The 22,371-nt window shown below is 47.7% G+C and overlaps 1 protein-coding gene across 1 annotated transcript in view; it reads left to right on the top strand.

The window, feature by feature from the left end:
* PCDH17 (protocadherin 17) overlaps window positions 1–22,371 on the top strand; it is a 303,250-nt gene that overhangs the window by 121,046 nt on the left and 159,833 nt on the right. The window contains 3 exon segments of the mRNA XM_060235221.1: window positions 20,966–21,024; window positions 21,187–21,236; window positions 21,239–21,358. Of these exon segments, the coding sequence (XP_060091204.1) occupies window positions 20,966–21,024; window positions 21,187–21,236; window positions 21,239–21,358 (229 nt within the window).

Here is a 22,371-nt window from a genome sequence, read left to right as displayed (position 1 = left end):
ATTCCCCACTCCTCCACTTGCACCTGCTGGAATGGCCTTGGGTCAGCCAGAGCTCGCGCAGGAGTTGTCCTTGAAAAGGCAGCTGCTGTGAGAGTCCCCTCATCCCCCACTACCTCACAGGGTGTCTGTTGTGGGGGGAGAAGATATAGGAGATTGTAAGCTGCTCTGAGTCTCTGTCCTTGAAAGGGCAGCTTCTGTGAGAGCTCTCTTAGCCCCACCCACCTCACAGGGTGTCTGTTGTGGGGGAGGAAGGCAAAAGGAGATTGTAAACTGCTCCGAGTCTCTGATTCAGAGAGAAGGGCGGGGTATAAATCTGCAGTCTTCTTCTTCTCTGAGGAAGATTGTGAAAGCAGCGCTTCCTCTTATAGTTCAGTTCATTAAGCGAAGCCGCGTGAGTGAGAAAAGAGCCGTTTTCCCTACGAAGAGGTCAGCTTCTGTCCTCTCCATTCATCTGCTCTCAGCTCCTGAGGAGGCCTGCTCTTCCAACGCCCTTCTCCCCAGCTCAATATCTTGTTAAGCGAATGTCTGTCTCTAAATTCAGAATATCATCACAATAGCTTTGAAGTTCACAGGTCTAATCTCTGAGCAGCTTGCATGTGTCATCCTGTATTACATTTGCAGATGGCTTGAGAGATGGGATTGACTCATGCGAATGTACCGATGTCTTTAAAATATAACAAGAGTGCTGACACTTAACTCATCCTCGTGAAAGGAACTTGGCCCTATGCAGCCAGCCGAGGGAAGGTTGAAGCTTCCCAAATGGCATTTTAAGTCTCATGAAACAGTTCCGCCTTGTTTCTCTTTTTAATTTTTTGTTTCTCCTGGGATTCTGCCCTCTCCCCACCCACAAGTGATGTGAGAGGGGATACGATCACCATAACAGCCCCGTGGCGCAGAGTGGTAAAGCTGCACTACTGCAGTCCGAGCTCTCTGCTTACGACCTGAGTTTGAACCCGGCGAAAGCTGGGTTCAGGTAGCCGGCTCGAGGTTGACTCAGCCTTCCACCCTTCCGTGGTCGGTAAAATGAGTACCCAGCTTGCTGGGGGGGAAGGCGATGGCAAACCACTCCGTAAAAACGTGTGCCATGAAAATGTTGTGATGTGATGTCACCCCAGAGTCAGAAATGACTGGTGCTTGCACAGGGGACTACCTGTACCTTTTTATGATCACCATATTCAAGTACTTGAAGGGCTGTCATCTAGAGGATGGTGTGGAATTGTTTTCTGTGTCCCCAGAGGGTAGGACCAGAATCAATAGGTTGAAATTTTATCAGAAGAGTTTCCAGCTCAACATTAGGAAGAACTTCCTGACAGTCAGAGTGGTTCCTCAGTGGAACAGGCTTCCTCGGGAGGTGGTGGGCTCTCCTTCCTTGGAGGTTTTTAAACAGAGACTAGATGGCCATCTGACAGCAATGCGGATCCTTTGAATTTAGGGGAGGGTGTTTATGAGTTTCCTGCATTATGCAGGGGGTTGGACTAGATGACTCTGGAGGTCCCTTCCAACTCTATGATTCTGTGATCCCTGCCTGTTGCCAGACACTGCCTGTTGCCTGGCAACCCTATTCAGATGGGGATTGGAGATCAATTCCTCTGGAGGCTAGAGTCTAGCAAGGGTGTCAAGCATAAGCCCCAGGAGCAGGATTCGGCCTGGACTCTTATCTGGTTGTGAGTAAGTAGTGCGAGAGAGAGAACAGGAGGCTGTCTGGGGAGGGGCAGTGGGCGGAGCCAGTTCAGTTGTGGCTTAAGCATGGCAGAACAACCTTGTCTGTATTGGGTTGCCAAGTCCAATTCAAGAAATATCTGGGGACTTTGGGGGTGGAGCCAGGAAACCTTTGGGTGGAGCCAGGAGACACGGGGGGGGGGGGATGGAGCCAGGAGCAAGGTTGTGACAAGCATAATTGAACTCCAAAGGGAGTTCTGGCCAACACATTTAAAGTGACTGCACACCTTTTATAAATGAATGATAGGGGCACCAACTTTTGGGACTCAGAACTGCTATGCAGATTTGGTGCCTCTACATCAAAAAGCAGCCTCCTCAGAGCCCCAGTGGAAGAGTTTCAATGGAAGTGCGTTCCACAGAGCAGGGGCTGCCAACAAAAAGGCTCTGGCTCTAGCAGGAGCTCCTTTGCATATTAGGCCACACACCCCAGATGTAGCCGATCCTCCTGGAGCTTACAGTAGGCCCTAATATGCAAAGGAGTTCCTGCTACAAAAATGCCCTGCCCGTGTCTCACCTGGAGATGGGCATCCCTCCCTGATCCCCCAGATTTTGGGAGGAGTCTTTGGCAGATTGCAACATCGCTTTCTCTCAAGGGCCTCTAGCAGTAGAGAATACAAGGGAGGTTCAACCCACCTGGAGCTCTTCTGGAATTAAAACTGATCAGCAGCCTGTAGACATGAATTCCCCTGGAGAAAAAGGGCTGCTTTGGTTTTTGTGGACCAAAAGGCTGAGGTCACAACGGGAACAGCCTGAAGGTTCTCCTAGAGCAGGGCTGGCCAAACTTGCTGAACATAAGAGCCACACAGAATAAATAGCAGGTGCTTGAGAGCGTCAAGACATGAATGTCAGATGTTTGAGAGCAGGAAGGAAAGAAGGAGAAGAAGAGTGCAGATTTATACCCCGCCCTTCTCTCTGAATCAGAGACTCAGAGCGGCTTACAATCTCCTATATCTTCTCCCCCCACAACAGACACCCTGTGAGGTGGGTATGGCTGAGAGAGATCTCGCAGCAGCTGCCCTTTCAAGGACAGAGTCTCAGAGTGGCTCACGATCTCCTTCACCTTCCTCCCCCACAACAGATACCCTGTGAGGTGGGTGGGGCTGAGAGGGCTCTCCCAGCAGCTGCCCTTTCAAGGACAGAGTCTCAGAGCGACTCACAATCTCCTTCACCTTCCTCCCCCACAACAGACACCCTGTGAGGTGGGTATGGCTGAGAGGGCTCTCACAGCAGCTGCCCTTTCAAGGACAGAGTCTCAGAGCGGCTCACAATCTCCTTCACCTTCCTCCCCCACAACAGACACCCTGTGAGGTGGGTATGGCTGAGAGAGATCTCACAGCAGCTGCCCTTTCAAGGACAACTCCTGTGAGAGCTATGTCTAACCCAAGGCCATTCCATCAGCAGGAAGGAAGGATGGTGAATAGATGAGGGAGAAGGGGGAAGAAAGCAACTTCAACTTTAAATGCATTCTCTAAGCCGCTGGCTGGCTTGGCTTGGAGAGGTGATTTAAAGAAACAAATGCCTTATCCCAGCTGGCAATTGGATGGTGGGGGCTTCGAGAGCCACACAGCATGTGTGAAAGAGCCACATGTGGCTCCCACCCCTGCCCTAGAGCTGCCGGTTCCAGTACTTTACTCTGCATTGCTGCTGCACCTTCAGTATTCAGAGCCAAGATGGCCCAGGATGGTGGTCAGTTCTGCCTTGGCTGGGCCAGGGCCGGCCTCACTTCCTGCAGGGAGAGCTACAAGCAGAGAAAATGTTGCCAAGCTCAAAGCCGCTTCGCAGTGGAGAATGATGCCACGCCGGGCACAATGGGAGCCTTGTCCGGCTCAGCTGCGAGAAGCCGTGGGGTGGCCGCACACTGGATGGGGACTCTGTAGACGGTATCAACTCTCCCTCAAGGGCCTCTAGTAGTAGATGATACAAGGGCGGTTCAGTCCTCCGTTTTGGCCGGTCTCCACAGTGCTGTAAACACTCTCTGTTCTGCAGTTAGTTATCTTGCACTCATTCGGCTAATTATAATAGGGATGCTACCAAATCCAAAGTAAGGGCTGAGCCAGCATTAGGTAGGATGAAATCCCATTTATTTCATCAGGAAAAACCTAAGCATTTAGCGTTGCAGTTTCTCACTGCAGTCCATGTGATCTAAAAACGCTTCTCACACACGATATATATATATATATTTCTGAGGGTTATCTATTAATACATATTGAGGGGTATCAATTAATGAAGGACTTTTAGTTGATAAATGGCCTGCCTGGAACCAATTAATCAATTAAATGTGCGCAATTAAATTTCAATGAGTTGGCACATTGATCAGAACTTAATGCAGGTGCATTTCTGAGCATATCAAAGGATGTTCTGAGAGGACTTTTAATTTTTAAAAGTTTCCATGCTGTGAGAAGGAAGGGCCATCTTTAATGTATTATTTCCTGTACATTTTATTATTATTATTATGCAACTAACATTGCTTAAAAAATAATAAAGGGTTCTTTTTGCTCTGTGCTGCCGTTTAAAACTGACCCCCAGAATTAATCAAGTAAAGCTTTTAGACATGATTGAGTCCAGGGGGAATCAAACTCATTTGATATGAGGGCCGGATCTGACATATAGCCAGTTTGGTGTAGTGGTTAAGTGTGCGGTGAACCGGGGTTGATTCCCCACTCCTCCACTTGCAGCTGCTGGAATGGCCTTGGGTCAGCCATAGCTCTCGCAGGAGTTGTCCTTGAAAGGGCAGCTGCTGTGAGAGTCCCCTCAGCCCCATCTACCTCACAGGGTGTCTGTTGTGGGGGGAGAAGATATAGGAGATTGTAAGCTGCTCTGAGTCTCTGTTCTTGAAAGGGCAGCTTCTGTGAGTGGAGGGCGGAATATAAATCCAATGTCTTCTTCTTCTTCTTCTTCATCTTCTATAAATGAGATCTTGTTGGGCCAGGCCATGTATCATAAAATTCAATGCCAGGTAGCTGAGATATAAACTTTATGAAGGACACAAACACAATTAAAGATTTTTTAAAAACTTAAAATAATAAAATATGCTGAAAAGATTAGCCCCTTGCAAAATTTTGTTTATTTAACAATTTCTGATAACTGACACCACTTGTTCTGAATTACTGTGTCAAAATCTGGAGACAATGTCTGTATTGTCGCAATCTTGAGTATGCTGTTCAGGTATGTGTTTGTAAGTTGCAAACCTACTTTTGATTTATTGGCATTCTTTACCAATGCTTTGAGCCTAAGACCCAAGCCAAAACATGAAATGGCTGGGCTTTGTGAGCTTTTGTAAATAAGTTGCTTCAAATTCTGGTCAGCCAATGGAGAAAATAGATTAAACAAGCCTGGCAAAGCAAGCTGTGACAGAAAAGTAAGCAAGAGAGAGAGAAGGTAGCAGATGAGAGTGAGTTGCCTGCGGGTCTGATAGGAGCCCTCCAGGGAACTGATCCGGCCCTTGGGCCTGATCTAGCCCAAGTGGTAGATAACTCACTGAAAATGTCAAGAGAGTGTGCGATTGCAATAAAAAAGGCCAGCGTCATGCTGGGAATTATTAGGAACGGAATTGAAAACAAACCAGCCAGTATCATAATGCCTCTGTATAAATCGATGGTGCGGTCTCATTTAGAATACTGTGTGCAATTCTGGTCACTGCACCTCAAAAAGGATATTATAGCATTGGAAAACGTGCAGAAAAGGGCAACTAGAATGATTAAAGGGTTGGAACACTTTCCCTATAAAGAAAGGTTAAAACGCTTGGGGCTCTTTAGCTTGGAGAAACGTTGCCTGCGGGGTGACATGATAGAGGTTTACAAGATTATGCACAGGATGGAGAAAGTAGAGAAAGAAGTACCTTTCTCCCTTTCTCACAATACAAGAACTTGTGGGCATTCGATTAAATTGCTGGGCAGTCGGGTTAAAATGGATAAAAGGAAGTACTTCTTCACCCAAAGGGTGATTAACATGTGGAATTCACTGCCACAGGAGGTGGTGGTGGCTACAAGCATAGCCAGCTTCAAGAGGGGGTTAGATAAAAATATGGAGCAGAAGTCCATCAGTGGCTATTAGCCACAGTGTGTATATATATTTGTGTGTGTGTTTGTGTGTATATAATTTTTTTGGCCACTATGTGACACAGAGTGTTGGACTGGATGGGCCATTGGCCTGATCCAACATGGCTTCTCTCATGTTCTTATGTTCTTTAGTTCTTAAGTGTTTCTGAAAAGGCCGCGTTGCTTTCTGTGGGAGAGATTTCGGGACACTGCCTCTGAAATGGAACTTAATTGTGGCTGGGTTGTCCCTAACTGGCAGATACCTAATTGGACAAACGTGACCCTATTTTATTTAAATAGAGTACCTCAAAATTGAGTTATTTCTGCTGTTTGCCTTGACCCCCAGTTTTCCAGAAGTGCTTACTGAAGCCAGAGCGAGTTTGCTGAAGACTTGAACTCAGACACCATCCATCACGACTGGCCTCCTTTTCTCGGAAATTGAAAAGAAAGAGTGCCAGCCTGGCGACATAAATTGCCTGACGATGTTTGCTTCTGGCGTAGGAGGAATGACATGCCATGAGTTAGGAGTTAGGAAATGTGCAAGGATCCTAGCAGACCATGCCCTTTGGAATTGTAGCGACTGCGGTTACCTTTCGAATGCAGCCTGGAAGGCTTTTTTTGGTAGGCAGCATCCAGTCAGCAGGAGTGAAGTAACTGTCTCGCCGAAGTTTCTGTCTTGCAGATAAGGTGATGGAACGGTTCTTGCACTCTACTGCTATGCTGCAGATGCGGGGAGGCGGGTTTACGTAGTTAGATGCTTTACCATGAGGGAGAGAAAGCATTGCTCATCCCTCACTAGCATCTTGGAAGCAGAGACAGATTGGTCTAAGCAGAGGGTCATGTCACGGTCTGATTCTTGACCTGAAGTGGTTTGGTCCTTGAGCCAAGAACTGGCACATTTCCAGAGGCAATTTCAAAGAAACCGTTGGAGGATCCAGGAGTCCCTCATAACCAGGAAGTCCTGTTTCTAAACCCACGAAATGGAATACGTGATTTGACATCCAAGTTGTTCATGTGAGAAATGGGTATGTGGAAGTCAGTTCTTTTAGGTTTAACAGGTTTTTTCTTCCCACAGTGAACACCTTCCTTCCCTAAGGAACACTTAAGACCTCACACACACACACACAAAACAACAACAACAGCACCATAGTAGGAAAAAAGATTCACCTCGCATCACAAGTCATAGAATCATAGAGTTGGAAGGGATCTCCAGGATCATCTAGTCCAACCCCCTGCACAACCCCTCCAGGATCATCTAGTCCAACCCCCTGCACAAACTCACAAACGCCTTCCCCTAAATTCACAGGATCCGCATTGCTGTCAGATGGCCATCCAGCCTTTGTTTAAAAACCTCCAAGGAAGGAGAGCCCACCACCCCCTGAGGAAGCCTATTCCACTAAGGAACCACTCTAACAGTCAGACGTTCTTCCTAATGTTGAGCCAGTAACTCTTTTGATTTAATTTCAACCCATTGGTTCTGGTCCTGCCTTCTGGGGCCACAGAAAACAATTCCACACCGTCCTCTATAGGACAGCCCTTCAAGTACTTGAAGATGGTGAGCCTATCACCTCTCAGCCGCCTCCTCTCCAGGCTAAACATCCCCAGCTCCTTCATCCTTTCCTCATAGGACTTGGTCTCCAGACCCCTCACCATCTTCGTTGCCCTCCCCTGGACCTCCAGAACATCCCTTGAAGAGCTCTGTGTTGTGCTGGGAACAATAGTTTGGTAATCACTGGCCCTAGGATGGTCTGACTGTCCTCAGGTAGGGCCAGGGCCTTTTTGGTCCTGGCCCCAACCTGGTGAAACTCTCTGCCAGATGACATCAGGGCCCTGCAGGACCTTATGCAATTCTGTAGGGTCTGTAAAACAGAGATGTTCTGCCAGGCTTTTGGTTGAAGACAGCGGCCGCCTATTATCTGACTGGCACCTTCTTTCCCATTCTGTCCACAGGGGGTCTTCCCTCTGTTAGTCCAGGATGCTGCACGAAAACTTACATAGGATGCCATCTGCATTTTAACGTCTGTTATAATGGTATTGACTTAGACTGTGTGTTGTTTTAATTCTATATTATTCTGTACTATTTTAACAATCATTGTACATTGCCCAGTTGTTGTACATTGCATGAGCTAGGATGGGTGATTGATTAAGTAGTAGCAGTAGTAGCAGCAGCAGTAGCAGCAACAGCAGCAGTAGTAGTAGTAGCAGCAGCAGTAGCAGCAGCAGTAGTAGTAGCAGCAGCAGTAGCAGCAGTAGTAGTAGCAGCAGCAGTAGTAGCAGCAGCAGCAGCAGTAGTAGCAGCAGCAGCAGTAGTAGCAGCAGCAGTAGCAGCAGCAGTAGTAGCAGCAGCAGCAGTATTAGTAGTAGCAGCAGCAGTAGCAGCAGTAGTAGTAGCAGCAGCAGCAGTAGTAGCAGCAACAGTAGTAGTAGCAGCAGCAGTATTAGTAGTAGCAGCAGCAGTAGCAGCAGCAGTAGTAGCAGCAGCAGTAGCAGCAACAGCAGCAGTAGTAGTAGCAGCAGCAGCAGTAGCAGCAGCAGTAGTAGCAGCAGCAGTAGCAGCAGTAGTAGTAGTAGCAGCAGCAGCAGCAGCAGTAGCAGCAGCAACAGCAGTAGTAGTAGCAGCAGCAGCAGTATTAGTAGTAGCAGCAGCAGTAGCAGCAGCAGTAGTAGCAGCAGCAGTAGCAGCAACAGCAGCAGTAGTAGTAGTAGCAGCAGCAGTAGCAGCAGCAGTAGTAGTAGCAGCAGCAGCAGTAGCAGCAGCAGTAGTAGTAGCAGCAGCAGCAGTAGCAGCAGCAGTAGTAGTAGCAGCAGTAGCAGCAGCAGTAGTAGTAGCAGCAGCAGCAGTAGCAGCAGCAGTAGTAGTAGCAGCAGCAGTAGCAGCAGCAGTAGTAGTAGCAGCAGTAGTAGTAGTAGCAGCAGCAGTATTAGTAGTAGCAGCAGCAGTAGCAGCAGCAGTAGTAGTAGCAGCAGCAGCAGTAGCAGCAGCAGTAGTAGTAGCAGCAGCAGTAGCAGCAGCAGTAGTAGTAGCAGCAGTAGTAGTAGCAGCAGCAGTATTAGTAGTAGCAGCAGCAGTAGCAGCAGCAGTAGTAGTAGCAGCAGCAGTAGTAGCAGCAGCAGTAGCAGCAGTAGTAGTAGTAGCAGCAGCAGCAACAGCAGTAGTAGTAGTAGCAGCAGCAGTAGTAGTAGCAGCAGCAGTAGCAGCAGTAGTAGCAGCAGCAGTAGCAGCAGTACTAGTAGTAGCAGCAGTAGCAGCAGTACTAGTAGTAGCAGCAGCAGCAGCAGTAGTAGTAGCAGCAGTAGTAGTAGTAGCAGCAGCAGCAGTAGCAGCAGTAGTAGTAGTAGCAGCAGCAACAGCAGCAGCAGTAGTAGTAGCAGCAGCAGTAGTAGCAGCAGCAGTAGCAGCAGCAGTAGTAGTAGCAGCAACAGCAGTAGTAGTAGCAGCAGCAGCAGTAGTAGCAGCAGTACTAGTAGTAGTAGTAGCAGCAGTAGCAGCAGTAGTAGTAGCAGCAGCAGTAGCAGCAGCAGCAGCAGTAGTAGTAGTAGTAGCAGCAGTAACAGCAGCAGCAGTAGTAGTCGTAGTAGTGGTGGTAATGATAATGATGATGATAAGATGAAATATTCACCCAGAGCCAGGAGGACTTTTAGATGGGTAGATCACGTAGATCAGGGGAAAACAGTACTACCACTTTTTTGGGAGGTGGGGTGTGTGTGTTACTACCATGTCTATTTCCCCCCCTAAATTAGGTTTTCCTGTCATAAAACCCAGATGTCATTGTTTCAGTGGAAGCTAGAATATTAGAAATTTTTTTAAAAAAATACTCATTAAAATCTTGCGCAGGGCAAATAAGGGCTGTAGGTAAGGTATCCTCTGTTTGTGGGCCAGTCCTGAAAGCCAGAGTGGTGTAACGGTTAGGAGTGTGGACTTTTATATGGGAGAACCGGGTTTGTTTCCGCACCCCTCCTTCACATGCAGCCAGCTGGGTGGTCTTGGTCAAGTCACAGTTCTCAGCAGAGATGTTCTCTCAAGAGCAATTCTCTCAAAGCTCTCTCAGCTCCCCCTACCTCTTGGGGTGTCTGTTGTGGAAGCCACTTTGAGACTCTGAGTGAAAGGCAGGGGTATAAATGCAGTCTCCTCCTCCTCCTCCTCTGAGAGCCAGTTCGGTGTAGTGGTTAAGTGTGCGAACTCTTTTCTGGGAGAACCAGGTTTGATTCCCCACTCCTCTACTTGCAGCTGCTGGAATGGCCTTGGGTCAGCCATAGCTCTCGCAGGAGTTGTCCTTGAAAGGGCAGCTCTCTCAGCCCTACCTTCCTCCTGTTGTGCGGCGGGGGGAGGTAAAGGAGATTGTGACTGCTCTGAGATTCAGAGTATAGGGCGGGATATAAATCCAATATCATCATCATCATCATAAGAATCTTCTTCTTTTTCTCCTCCTCCTTCTCTTCCTCTGAACTGGCTTCTTGAAGCCTTCCGATAGACTTGTTCAAAGTGCCTTTCACCTTGAATGGTTGTTGATGGTCTGCCGTATCCTAAGAGCAGGGGCCCTCAGCTCGGTGCCTGCGGGTGCCATCGCCCCACTGACCTCTTTCCTGGTTTATGTCAAGCGTATTTAGAAAGTGGAGGGGGCTAGGTGGAGCTTTTGCCCAGCAAGTCTTCTGATTGGCCGCTAGAGATTTGATTGGCTGTGCAGATTGTATCAAAACATTGATTTGGCAGCAGTTGCTACAGCAGCCGAAGGAACTGCACCGTGCAACTGAAGTTAAATTGCAGCAGTCATTTTGTGGCTACGCCCACCACACTGACTCAGTATATCATAGGGGACCCTGCCTTAGAGACTGACTCCCTCCAGCAGAAGTGACCTGTAGGTGGCGCCCTCTAGAGATGCCAAGTCAAATTCAGAAAATATCTGGGGACATTTGAGGGTGGAGCCAGGTGACTTGGGGGTGGAGCCAGGAGACTTTGGGGGCGGAGCCAGACTTTCCCATTTCCAAAATAAATGCATCAAAATACAGCAGTGCAGTTCACCTGAATGGTCATCGTTTCCTCATCCCCCAATAGCTGCAATTCTAGTAAATGAAAGTGCGAACACACAAAAAGCCAGAGTTTTGCAAGCTCATATTTTTGTGATCTCACTGGGGCTTTACTCACAGGAACTGCTGTTCTTCAGCCTAACACAGGCAAACAAAAGAGAGGGAGGTGGAGTTTTCCTCTCTCCCATAAACAGGCTCCTATACAAAGACTCTGAAAACAATGCACAACAAGCACAGAGACAGACACATGCTATTACTGCCTCCCCTACAAAGACTTCTACTCTCTCTCACACACACACACTGGGTCTGGTTCCTCCACAACGACATCTGACAATTACAGGGGCTACGCTGCTCTCTCTCACACACATGCACACACTCTTACTTGCTCTGAAACGAAAGCGAAAGTGAAACAAACGGAGACTCTGCTTCTGACCCTTCCCCATGAAGAGCTTCCTGCTCACCTTTAAACGGGCACATGCACAAAAAGAGGCATTTTAAAATGGGACCTGTTTGCAGGTTTCTAAACCTGCCCAAGATCTAGAGGTACTGGTGGCTGTGGGGGCGTGACTTCCCCCCACTGGCCAGCTAGCTGGGGCCGGGGAGAAGCCTGTAAAATCGGGGGATCCCCTGCTGGGACCTGGGGATTGGGAAGCCTAGCGCCCTCTGTGGCACATGGAGAGGAGTTCTTGAAGAAAGCTACCTTGCCCTGGCACATCTTTGCGCAAAGGAAGTTATGTGGGAAATGTCTGGTGGCCAGGGAGGGGTGGGGTTTCTTTAAATGTATTGGGTTCAGTTTGGGGGTACCAAAATTTATAAAATATATAAATCAGCTGGAACTGGTCCAGAGGAGGGCAACAAAGATGATGAGAGGTCTGGAGACCAGGTCCTATGAAGAAAGGTTGAGGGAACTGGGTATGTTTAGCCTGGAGAGGAGGCAGCTGAGAGGAGACGTGATCACCATCTTCAAGTACTTGAAGGGCTGTCATATAAAGGATGGTGTGGAATTGTTTTCTATGGCCTCAGAGTGTAGGACCAGAACCAATGGGTTGAAATTAAATCAGAAGACTTTTTGGCTCAACATTAGGGAGAACTTCCTGACAGAGCGGTTCCTCAGTGGAACAGCCTTCCTCGGGAGGTGGTGGGCTCTCCTTCCTTGGAGGACTTTAAGCAGAGGCTAGATGGCCATCTGACAGCAATGCCGGTTCTGTGAATTAGGCAGATCATGAGAAGGAGAGCAGGAAGGGTTACATCAGTGCTTAGTTCTCGTGTCCCTTTCTTATACACCCAGGGAAATGTCAAATTTGTATCTCACCCGTACGTCCCCAGCTGGACTCACAGGATGGCTAAGAATACTGTAAGCTCTTGGGGGGGGGGGGGATCAAATGCACACATTCTTTGCCTCATTTCCATTCCATCCCGTAAAGGTCAAGGAAGCGGAGGCTAAGAAAGAGCTTTCAGAAAACGTTAAAAGGGTATCCCGGCCCCTAAGACTTTCATTTGAGCTGGGGCACTTCCCTGTGTGTGGCCAAGACAAACTCAAGGATTGCTCACTGGTGTTTCTAAGGCAGAGGGCCCTTACACCTCACCTGGTGCCCATCGAATGGTTTTCAAAAGTGGGTGGGGCCAGATGGAGCTTTTGCCCAGCAGGGCTTCTAATTGGCCATGAGCAGGCTGTGCAGATTTTTACAAACACTGTTTTGAGAATAACAGCCACCACAGTGGAAGAATCTTCACTGTGTGACTGATGGTAAGCTCACAGCGGCCATTTTACAGTCTTGGAAAGGCTGTGGATCCCTTTTGTAAAGTTTTGATGGGCTTGCTTGCCCATATTTACAGTCAGTGTAGTTCAGAGGCCAGACTAGAATCTAGGTTCAGATCTCCACACTGCCCTGTAGCCCACTTTGTTGGGTCATTGTGAAGATAAAATGGAGAAACAAGTTCCCTGGAGAATGGATGGTATTTTTAAAAAGGACTAGACAGGTTTGCTGGAAATCTTAAAAATCGCGCTGCAGGTGGTTCTACCCAGCTGTATCTGAGCTATGATTAGTGTCCATGAGTTGGATTTCCACTGGAAGCAAAGAGGCACTTTGAGTTTTTGTGTGAATTGCATAGCTGCTCATTGAACGGTTCTCCCTCATTGAACATAATTTGGCACCTGCAACTACAAAGAATACTGGATTCTACTTCGTGGGGCAGGATCTCTTTTTACATTCTGAGCGGCAGATGAACTTCTCAGAGGAAAGGGGAAAAATGTTTTTTTTTTCTGTTGGGAATACAGCCAAGCGTTACAACCTGGGCAAATTTGTATTCCGAACCAAGAAGTCACAATTTTCGGCGACGTCACGAAACATTTTAAGTGTGATGGAAAATGGGGTGAACGAACATTTGCTGCTCTGTAAACTGATGTTCTGAAAGCCCTGCATCCTAATATACCCTAATTCTGGTTTCCAGTCTTGATTCTTCCTTTGTGAGAGGCACAAGAATAAGTTGTGTTAGGGCAGTTCCCCTGTGACTGTGTCTGGGATTCATACGCTGGTTGTCATGTTCATTGATGTGTTTTCAGTGCAATCCCACACATGGGACAGTGCACAATCAGGCCAGCTGCAGAGAATAGAATTGCAAGCTTCCAGCCTTTTCAAGAAACTAGGAACACGCCCCCTCCTCTCAGACAGTTAAGACCAAGAATTCTTCTGCCCAGTCGACATGAGGAAGGTGGGAAGGGTGCTCCATTGGCCTCTCTCTTCACCACCACAGACAGAGGACGCAGTGACTTCCAGCTCTGTGACTTTTCTCTTCTCTCCTTCGAGCGCTCTGTTCAACTGACGGTATAGCCTTGATTAAGAAATGCTGCCAGTGCAGCTTAAAAATGGTGAAAAACGAGGAGCACGATAACTGCCTTTTTTTGTTTGAGTGAGGGGCATAAGATGTCCAGCTGTTCTGCTTGCTGCCTGCTTGCACCCAACATCAGATATGACAGAGACTCTAGATTGAAGGTGGCATTGTGGGAGAAATCCCTGGCCACAGTGGGGGGGAAAAAAAAAACAACTTTGGATAAGCCTTCGAAGTAGGCTCATGCTCCCTTTGTAGCATGCGTCCCCACAGCTCAGCCAAAATCCTTGGATCCAAGCTTAGTGCCTCAGAAAAATTCAAGGCATATTACCTCAAAGTCACTTCAGGGAACCAAGTTTCCCCTACGGCGGTTGTCATAATAATTGTTTCTATGCCCCCAACACCATCTGACCTTGCCTTCTTGACATCAAAAGTCCACTTCACCTTGTTGCTGAAGTTCAAGCTCACATCAAGTATCAGTATAATCTTAGGTCCTGAGGGAAACTCAACCTTGACACTGTTCACCCGGTTCACCTCAGCACTGGTTCCCAACTCGAGCTCCCCCAAATTCTCAGCGCCAATCTCCATTCCTTTCATGTTGAAGCCCAGATCAATGTTGAAGGTCATCTCTACAGGCCAAGGTCCATCAGGAAATCTCAAGAGTGCCATCTACATCCTTGGGCTGTTGGATTCTCCATCATCAGGTGATTATGTGGAGGAAGTTCCTGCCCTGGTATCTTCAGCCTCCAAGTATTGAAGCAATGGGGATACACCGGCCCTACTAAGAGGCACTCCCCCCTTCCATGGTTTTCTCAAGTTCCCAGGGATTTCTGTCCTCCAGTGTATATGCCCCCAAGGCAGTGGGACTCAAACCACCAATATGCTCCATGTCAGCCACCTTACTCTTCTCATTGCCCTCAGCACAAGAGCCATTGAGAGCTGTATGTAAAGCCACATCCACATGTGGTCTAGAGCCTCTGGCATCAGGCCCTGAAGAGGAAGAGACACAATCAGAAGGGAGCTTGGACTGCACCTCTGTGCCATCTCCAGATGATACTGTGGGGGATCCAGGACCAGTCTCACACTCTGAAGTCTTGAAACTCTGTTTTGAGCAACTGAATACAATGGGTAGGGCCTTGGACCCTGATTTTTCTCCAACAGATCCCTGCCCAGTGACATCCATCCATCCATCCATCCATCCATCCATCCATCCATCATCTATCTATCTATCTATCTATCTATCTATCTATCTATCTATCTATCTATCTATCTATCTATCTATCTATCTATCTATCTATCTATCTATCTATCTATCTATCTTCCTTCCTTCCTTCCTTCCTTCCTCCTCCTCCTCCTCCTCCTCCTCCTCCTCCTCCTTCTTCTTCTTCTTCTTCTTCTTCTTCTTCTTCATCATCATCATCATCACACAATCAGAAGAAAGCTTGGACTGCACCTTTGTGCCATCTCCAGATGATACTGTGGGGGATCCAGGACCAGTATCACACGCTGAAGTCTTGAAGTCTGAGCAACTGATTACAATGGCTAAGGCCCCAGACCCTGATTTTTCTCCAACAGATCCCCGGCCAAGTGACCCCATAACAAACATGCTGTATAGCTCAGATTCGGGGCTGGTAGCATCCCCTGTAATAAAAGGGGTTTTAGATTCAGAAAACAGTGGCTGGGCCAGGCCAGCTTCAGAGCAGGCCTCTACTGAAAAAAATAGAGAATCTTTATAAAATCAAATTCCTCTCTCAGCATCCATGACAGACTCAGTAGTCACAGAGATCCTCCCTGCCAGGAAGTGATCAGGCTCACACCCGTCACCTGCAGGTTGGGAAGACAGGAAACTAGACATCTTAGGGCTCAGGGTGTCAAACTGTACTGCCGTCATGTCTAGATATCAATTGTTTCTGTGGGAGCGCATGGCCCGACTTCCAGAAAGCCTCCTGAATGATAAGAAAACTGGCTAAGGTTGTCTAGCTTGAAGTCCTCTGTTGAGGCAGCCAGGAGCATCTCACCCAATCTTTCTACTAAGAATCAAAGAGCCCACTGGGCAGACAAAAGGGCAAACAGGGACCCCATTCCTCCAGGTACTCCCCCTCCAAGGGGAAAACCTTCAGCATGACTAGGTTCTGATTTTTTTGTCGAAAAAGCCCAGCAGGAACTCATTTGCATATTAGGCCACACCCCTAATGCATTCCTGCTCAAGAAAAGGCCTGCATATGTCTGTCTGTCTATCTGTCCATCCATCCATCCAATCAAGCAAGATAAGTGGGTGTTATCAGTAATAAAATTTGCTTATTTCTTAAGAGTCCGAATCAAAGCCTGGCTACCTCCCCCCCCCCCATAGGGTGTTGTTGTCTCCTCCCCAAGAGTTGGTCAAGGAAGTATCTGTCCTGTGTTCAAAAGGTGCCATTTGGAAATTGTGGCCCTCAGAGCCGACGGAGGGGTTTTACTCCAGATACTTTTTTTTGATTCATTGATAAGATGAGGAGGTGGCAAGACACCAATACTGGACCTGAGATGCCTGTAGAAACATCTCAAGATCAGGAAATTCAGAATGCTGTCTCTATGAGATGCTCTGCTCAACGCTGGCGCGTGGTTCACAGCTCTTGACCTCAAGGATGTGTATTTTCACATAGCCACACACGAAGCTTGCAAATATGTCTTAGGTTTTGCTGCAGTGGCTCCACTTACGAATATAATGCGTTAATTTTTGGTTTGGCCGCAGCACTCAGGAATTCCATGCAATGCTTAGCCAAAGCGGTGGCCTATTTAACCCTCCAAAGTTGCTGTATATATCCATGCTGGATGACGGGCTCTTTATTGCCCCTTCTTGTGAATCTCTTCAGAGCTGTCTCTCCCTCGCTATCTCCACACTGGAGGACTCCAGTAAACACTGAAATGCCATTAGATTTGCCCTTGCTTCTTTTACAGGTCCCCTTGAGTGACAGTGTGCTGGTCATCACTGACACAATATTACATGTAGGATTCGGCAATCAGATGCTGGTTGTCGTGTTCACTAGGAAACAGCATTGATTCCCTATTCCAGATATTCCTGCACATATAACAGTGATGGAAGACATTTTCCGTTTCCCCGAGTCGTCACAGGCAATACTCCCTCTAAACTGTGGAGTTTTGTGAGCAAAACATTCTACTTTGTGAGCTACTGGCATTAGGGTTGCCAAGTCCAATTCAAGAAATATCTGGGGACCTTGGGGGTGGAGCCAGGAGACATTGGGGGTGGAGCCAGGAACAAGGGTGTGACAAGCATCATTGAACGCCAAGGGAGTTCTGGCCATCACATTTAAAGGGACAGCACACCTTTTTAAATGTCTTCCTTCCATAGGAAATAATGAAGGATAGGGGCACCTTCTTTTGGGGCTCATAGAATTGGACTCCCTGGTCCGATTGTTTTGAAACTTGGGGGGGGGGGGTACTTTGGGGAGAGGCACTAGATACTATACTGAAAATCTGGTGCCTCTACCCCAAAAAAACAGCTCCCCCAGAGCCCCTGAAACCTCCAGATTAATTCCCCATTATACCCTATGCGAATCCATCTCCACATAGGGAATAATGAAGTGCTCAGCAGACGTTCCTCCCCTCCCCCCCTTTTCTGGCAACTCTGAAGCGAGGGATTGGCCTCTCTACTCACGAGTTGCTGCCAACTTCTTCCAAGTAACACAGACACACCATCCCACGAGGAAGTCTTTCAATCGGAGACTGGAGCCTCCAGAGGGGAAAAATCACATGGTGGCTTTGAGGGCGGGGCTTCCCCCCCCCGTTGGCCAGCTGACTGGGGGCGGGAAGGAGCCTGGGAAAGCGGAAGAACCCCTGCTGGGACCTGGGGATTGGCAAGCCTAACTGGCATTAATGTTGTGAGCTACTGCCTACATTTGTTTGCTCTGTAGCCATTTTTCCCTGAGCTAAGACAAAAATCAGTGAGTCAGAGGATAAAAAAACTGTGAGCTACCTCACACTAACTCAGCTTAGAGGGAACACTGCTCACAAGCCCTGTTTCTTATTAGTGGCACAGGTATAACCGTATTCAGGGTACTCACCTCCATTAGATAGCTTTTCATTCTGTTCAAATCACGCTGCCTTTCCACATCTAAGATCCTTAGTTTAACCAGGCTCTTCGCTTGATCAGCGTTCAGGGACAATAAAAATTGTTGGGAAAAGCTGTCGCAACCTGATCTATTTCTCAGCAGTTTCAGCCACGGTGTGGCAAATCTGCCCTTCAAAATTGGATGGGCGAGATCATTAGTGGTAAAGGCCAATTTTAATCAATATGAACCCACCCCACCCCCCACCCCAATCTGGCCTCCACTGTTACCATCCCAGCTTCCAGTCAAACAGCCACATTTGACACATCTGTTGGCGTTTGGGATACTATGGGAGTCTGGGATGGGGCAGAGACACGTGGACACCATAAGCGTGACAGCATTACATCACTTCCGGTGAAAACCTAGATGTGACATCATGCCTCTCTAGGAATTGCCAGGAACGCCAAGAGGCAGCCCCATCTTGTACCCTGTCAGTTCTGTGGAGTTATTGGCTTTCGGCCAGCCACAGTTTGTCCAATGGAACGGCATTTCCCTCAGCAGTAAAGGACCTGTAAAGCCTGCCTGTTGGTCCTCTCCACTTTCCTGCCTGCGCTGTTCCTGAGTTGTCACTGACCCACACCAGGAGGGAAAATGTCAAGGGAACTGAGTGAGCTTTCCCAGGAAGGGGAAGTGGGAGGTTCATGGATGGTTGGAGGTGCGCTACTAGTTGCTGGATGAGCATTTTCTAAGTCAATAAAAGAGCCCTACATACATGAGCCGATGGGTGATTTGCTGTGTGTGAGGCCGCTGTGATGCCAAGCAATTCTCCTGCTTAAGGTGTGGGGTCTTTTGAGCAACAGATCTTCTTCGTGGTCTCTGTGCATCACACTGATGGGAGGAGGTGCCAGCGCCGATCTCAATCGGTAAACTTCAAAGCTGTGGATTTCCGCGCCGACGTCCCAGTGCGCATTCCCAGAAGCCCCACTGCGCATGCTCACTGAGATGGGAGCGGACATCCCTCCAGTTCCTTCTGGCCGCCGCATAAGCCCCCCAAAGAGGGACCGGCAGCAGCGGGGAAGGAGGGTGGGTAGTGTGACTGCACAGATGACCTCTCGAAGATCATCAGTTACAGGTAAGAAACCTGTTTTTCCACTTCATGAGCTCCCGGCATTAAAGTTGTGAGCTCCTGCAGACATTAATTTGCTCTGGGGCCATTTATTTTTCCTCAGCGAAGACAAAAATGTGTGAGCTGGAGGCTCAAAAACAGCAAGCTAGCTCACACTAACTCACCTTAGAGGGAACACTGATGCCAGGCAGATGCGAAGAGATTTTCTGTAGCTGCATATCATTGGGTATTAGGACAAAGCAGTAGACAAGTGGCACCTTTAAGACCAACTAAGTTTTATTCAGAATGTAAGCTTTCGTAGGCTCTTAAGCTTACATTCTGAATAAAACTTAGTTGTCCTTAAGCGTGCCACTTGTCTACTGCTTTGTTCTCTTGCTTCAGGCTATGATGGCTGCCCCTTGGATCTATATAATTGGGTATTGATATTCATGAAAAGTGGATTTCCTGATTGGTTAGGCCATGTGTGCCTTCTGGTGGTAGAAAGTGCCGTCAAATCACTGCTGACTTACGGTGTCCAGCCTGTAGGATGTTCAGGGTAAGAGATGAACAGAGGTGGTTTGCCACTGCCTACCTCTGTGTCGCAAATCTGAACTGCCTGGGTGGTCTCGCGACCAAGAACTAAACAAGATTGGCCCAACCAGGACCCAACAGAATTGGGCTAGTCTGTCCCATCCGGGTTTGAGGAGGGTGTCTTCTAACTGCCGCTACGTTTTATTTAAATTGAACAAAAGTTGTAAGTCCTGATAGAGCAAAGCATTGGTGTTGGAGGTTGCGGGGGGGGGGGCGGGGAGAGTGAAAAGGATTCCTCTTGTATGTTTGGATTCTGCCCACCACTGACCACAGGACCTAAACCCTCTCAAACCTAGTACCCTGGCCAGGTATATGGGGAAGAGGGCCTTTTCCGTGGCAGCCCCACAATTGCAGAATAAGCTGCTCAGGAAGGTGCCCCTTCACTTTCAGTCTTTAGGAGAAAATTAAAGATTGTTTGATTTTATTCATAACTTTTATTATTGGCAATTCTGAGCTTTCAGTTATGACTTCCTACAGGTTTTATATTTGTTTTTATTGTGTTTTATAAATAATGTTTTATATTGTCATCCACTTAGATGTCCACAAGGGAGAACGTTAGATGATAATTGTTTAAAATGTTTTGAGAGCGGCAGTGTGATGTAGTAGATGAGAGGATCAGACTCAGACCTGTAGCTAACCAGGGGCCCATGGGGCCTAGCCCCCTGACAGGTTTTTGGGGGCCCTTACCCGCAATCCCAGGATCACCCCCTCCTGTGTGATTTAAATTATGCCATTGCCCCTCCCATGCCGTTTAAAAGGCCTTCCAATCAGCTAATCAGCAGGCTCTATAAATCATGTGGGAGGGAGAGGCATGGCCCCCAACCTCTCCAGCTTTCTGCACTCACCCCCACGGCCCTCTCCTCCAGTGGCCCCCGGTGCCCCCCCCCTCATGGTCCCTAGCTACAGGGCTGGTCAGACTAGTATCTGGGAGACTTGGGTTCGGATCCCCATGCATGCCAAGGAAGCTCGCTGGGCGACCTTGGGCCAGGCTACCTCACGAGGTTCTTGTGAGGATAAAATGGAGGAGAGGACAAGAGGGTAAGCCAAGGCGGGGTAAAAAAAAAAAATCAATTAAATTAATAAATAAAATGAATCTTATATGGAGGAAACTACCGTGACAGATCATAAAGTGGCACCATCAGATTTCATTACCTTATTTCCTCGTTTGTATACATCAGGTAAACCCAGGAACAGTTTTAGTGCGAGCTGAAGTAATTTCTTAAGAGCTTTTAAGAACACCGGTGATGCATCTCCCCCCCCCCGCCCCCCCCCCAGTCCTCCTGGGCTGTCCTGAACTCGCCTAACTATCAGTTTACCATCAGCTTGCCAAGTAGCTAATTGCAAGCCGTATTTCCCTGTCACTTATGTAAATCTTCCCTGTTTGTTTTAGCAGGTAATTTGTGGACCAGGATCACTTAATTGTTCCGAGTGCATAATTACATACCAACGTTTCCTGATTTAATTAAAATGTACAAATTTGAAGATTAAGGGAAGGGGGCTTTTTTTTTTTTTTTGAATTATTAATCGTTCCTCCTCTAGGAAATCTTGTTGCTCCGCAGGAGATTTGTCCAGTGTACAACTCGATGTATTTTTTTTTTCCTTCTCTTTCACAGACAGACAATTTTCCCGCAGAGCCCAATTACATGGGCAGCAGGCAGCAGTTTGTTCAAAGGTAAGGCCTATTAAATAACTTTCTCGGCTTCCCAATTTGCATTCTTGTCAAAATTGCTTTGCCAGAGACTACAATTCCAATGGAGGGGAAGTGCAGACAACTTTCACATCTCTCTCTTTCTCTCTCTCTCTCGCCCTCTTTCTTTCCTGGCACCTATTTCAGTAGCTCCACGTTCAAGGACCCAGAACGCGCCAGTCTGAGAGATAGCGGGCACGGGACAGCGATCAGGCCGACAGTGACCAAGATACGAACAAAGGCTCCTGCTGCGACATGTCCATGAGGGAGGCGCTCAAGATGAAAACGACTTCGACGAAAAGCCAGCCGCTCGAACAAGGTGGGTGCAATGGTCCGGGCTTGCAAACTCTGAGGCTTAAGTCATGATTAGATACCTATTAACGCCGCTCCAGCGCTTTCTCTGGACGAGCCACATTGATAATGTTATCGGCGGAAACTGTAAATCTTCCAGCCAGCCTACAAGGGAAGAAACATGTTCAGTCTCTTTCTCTGGTGCGTACCCATGCACACGCACTTTCGTTTCTATTTAGTAGGAAAAAGTCCAATAGAATACAAGGTTGCCTGTGTCAGTTTTCCAAGCCGGTGCTGATATACTACAAAGATTAGTGGCATTTTGTTTAACCCCCATATCAGATGATGTCCCAGCTCCAATGACCTGCATGAACCCGAGAGGGCTTTGGAGTTTTTGTGTTTCTTAAAGAATTCCCCGTGCCGCACAGCAATTTTTTGCTATTCGAGTGAACAGGTATTCGAAATTATTTCTGATTCAGTGGAAGGGTCTGCTGTTCAGAGACCGCTAGGCTTGCCTAAACGAGGGCTGCCAGCTTGGAAAATGCTGGTGGATTCTGCAGATGGTGGAGGATGTGACATCACTTCCAGGTGGTGCGTTAGGAATTCCTCCCAAGACCATAGAGACCTGTGGAAATTCCTAGAGCATCACTATGGAGGACATGTTCTGGCTATTTCTTTCCCTCCCACACCTCAATTTCTTCAGGGTGAGAGATCAGGGCAAAAACAATGTTCCCTCTAAGCTATGGAGTCTTGTGAGCAAAAATTCTACTTCGTGAACTGTTGGTATTAATGTTGTGAGCAACAATTTGGCTACTGCATAAATTAGTTTGCTCTGGGGCCATTTTTTTTTCCTGAGCTAAGACAAAAATGTGTGAGCCAGAGGCTAAAAAACTGTGAGCTAGCTCACAGTCTCTCAGCGTAGAGGGAACACTGGCCAAGAGTAGAGTTTTTACTCGCTGCGAGTGGGCAAATGGCAAGCTGTAGCTCTTTGAATTCCGGTTTATATATGTGGACTTTAGAAGATTTGTAAAAAAAAAGAAA

The sequence above is a fragment of the Heteronotia binoei genome, chromosome 3 (assembly GCF_032191835.1).
Source record: "Heteronotia binoei isolate CCM8104 ecotype False Entrance Well chromosome 3, APGP_CSIRO_Hbin_v1, whole genome shotgun sequence".
In the NCBI taxonomy this organism is placed as follows: Eukaryota; Metazoa; Chordata; class Lepidosauria; order Squamata; family Gekkonidae; genus Heteronotia; species Heteronotia binoei.
This window is presented reverse-complemented; position numbering and strand designations above follow the sequence as displayed.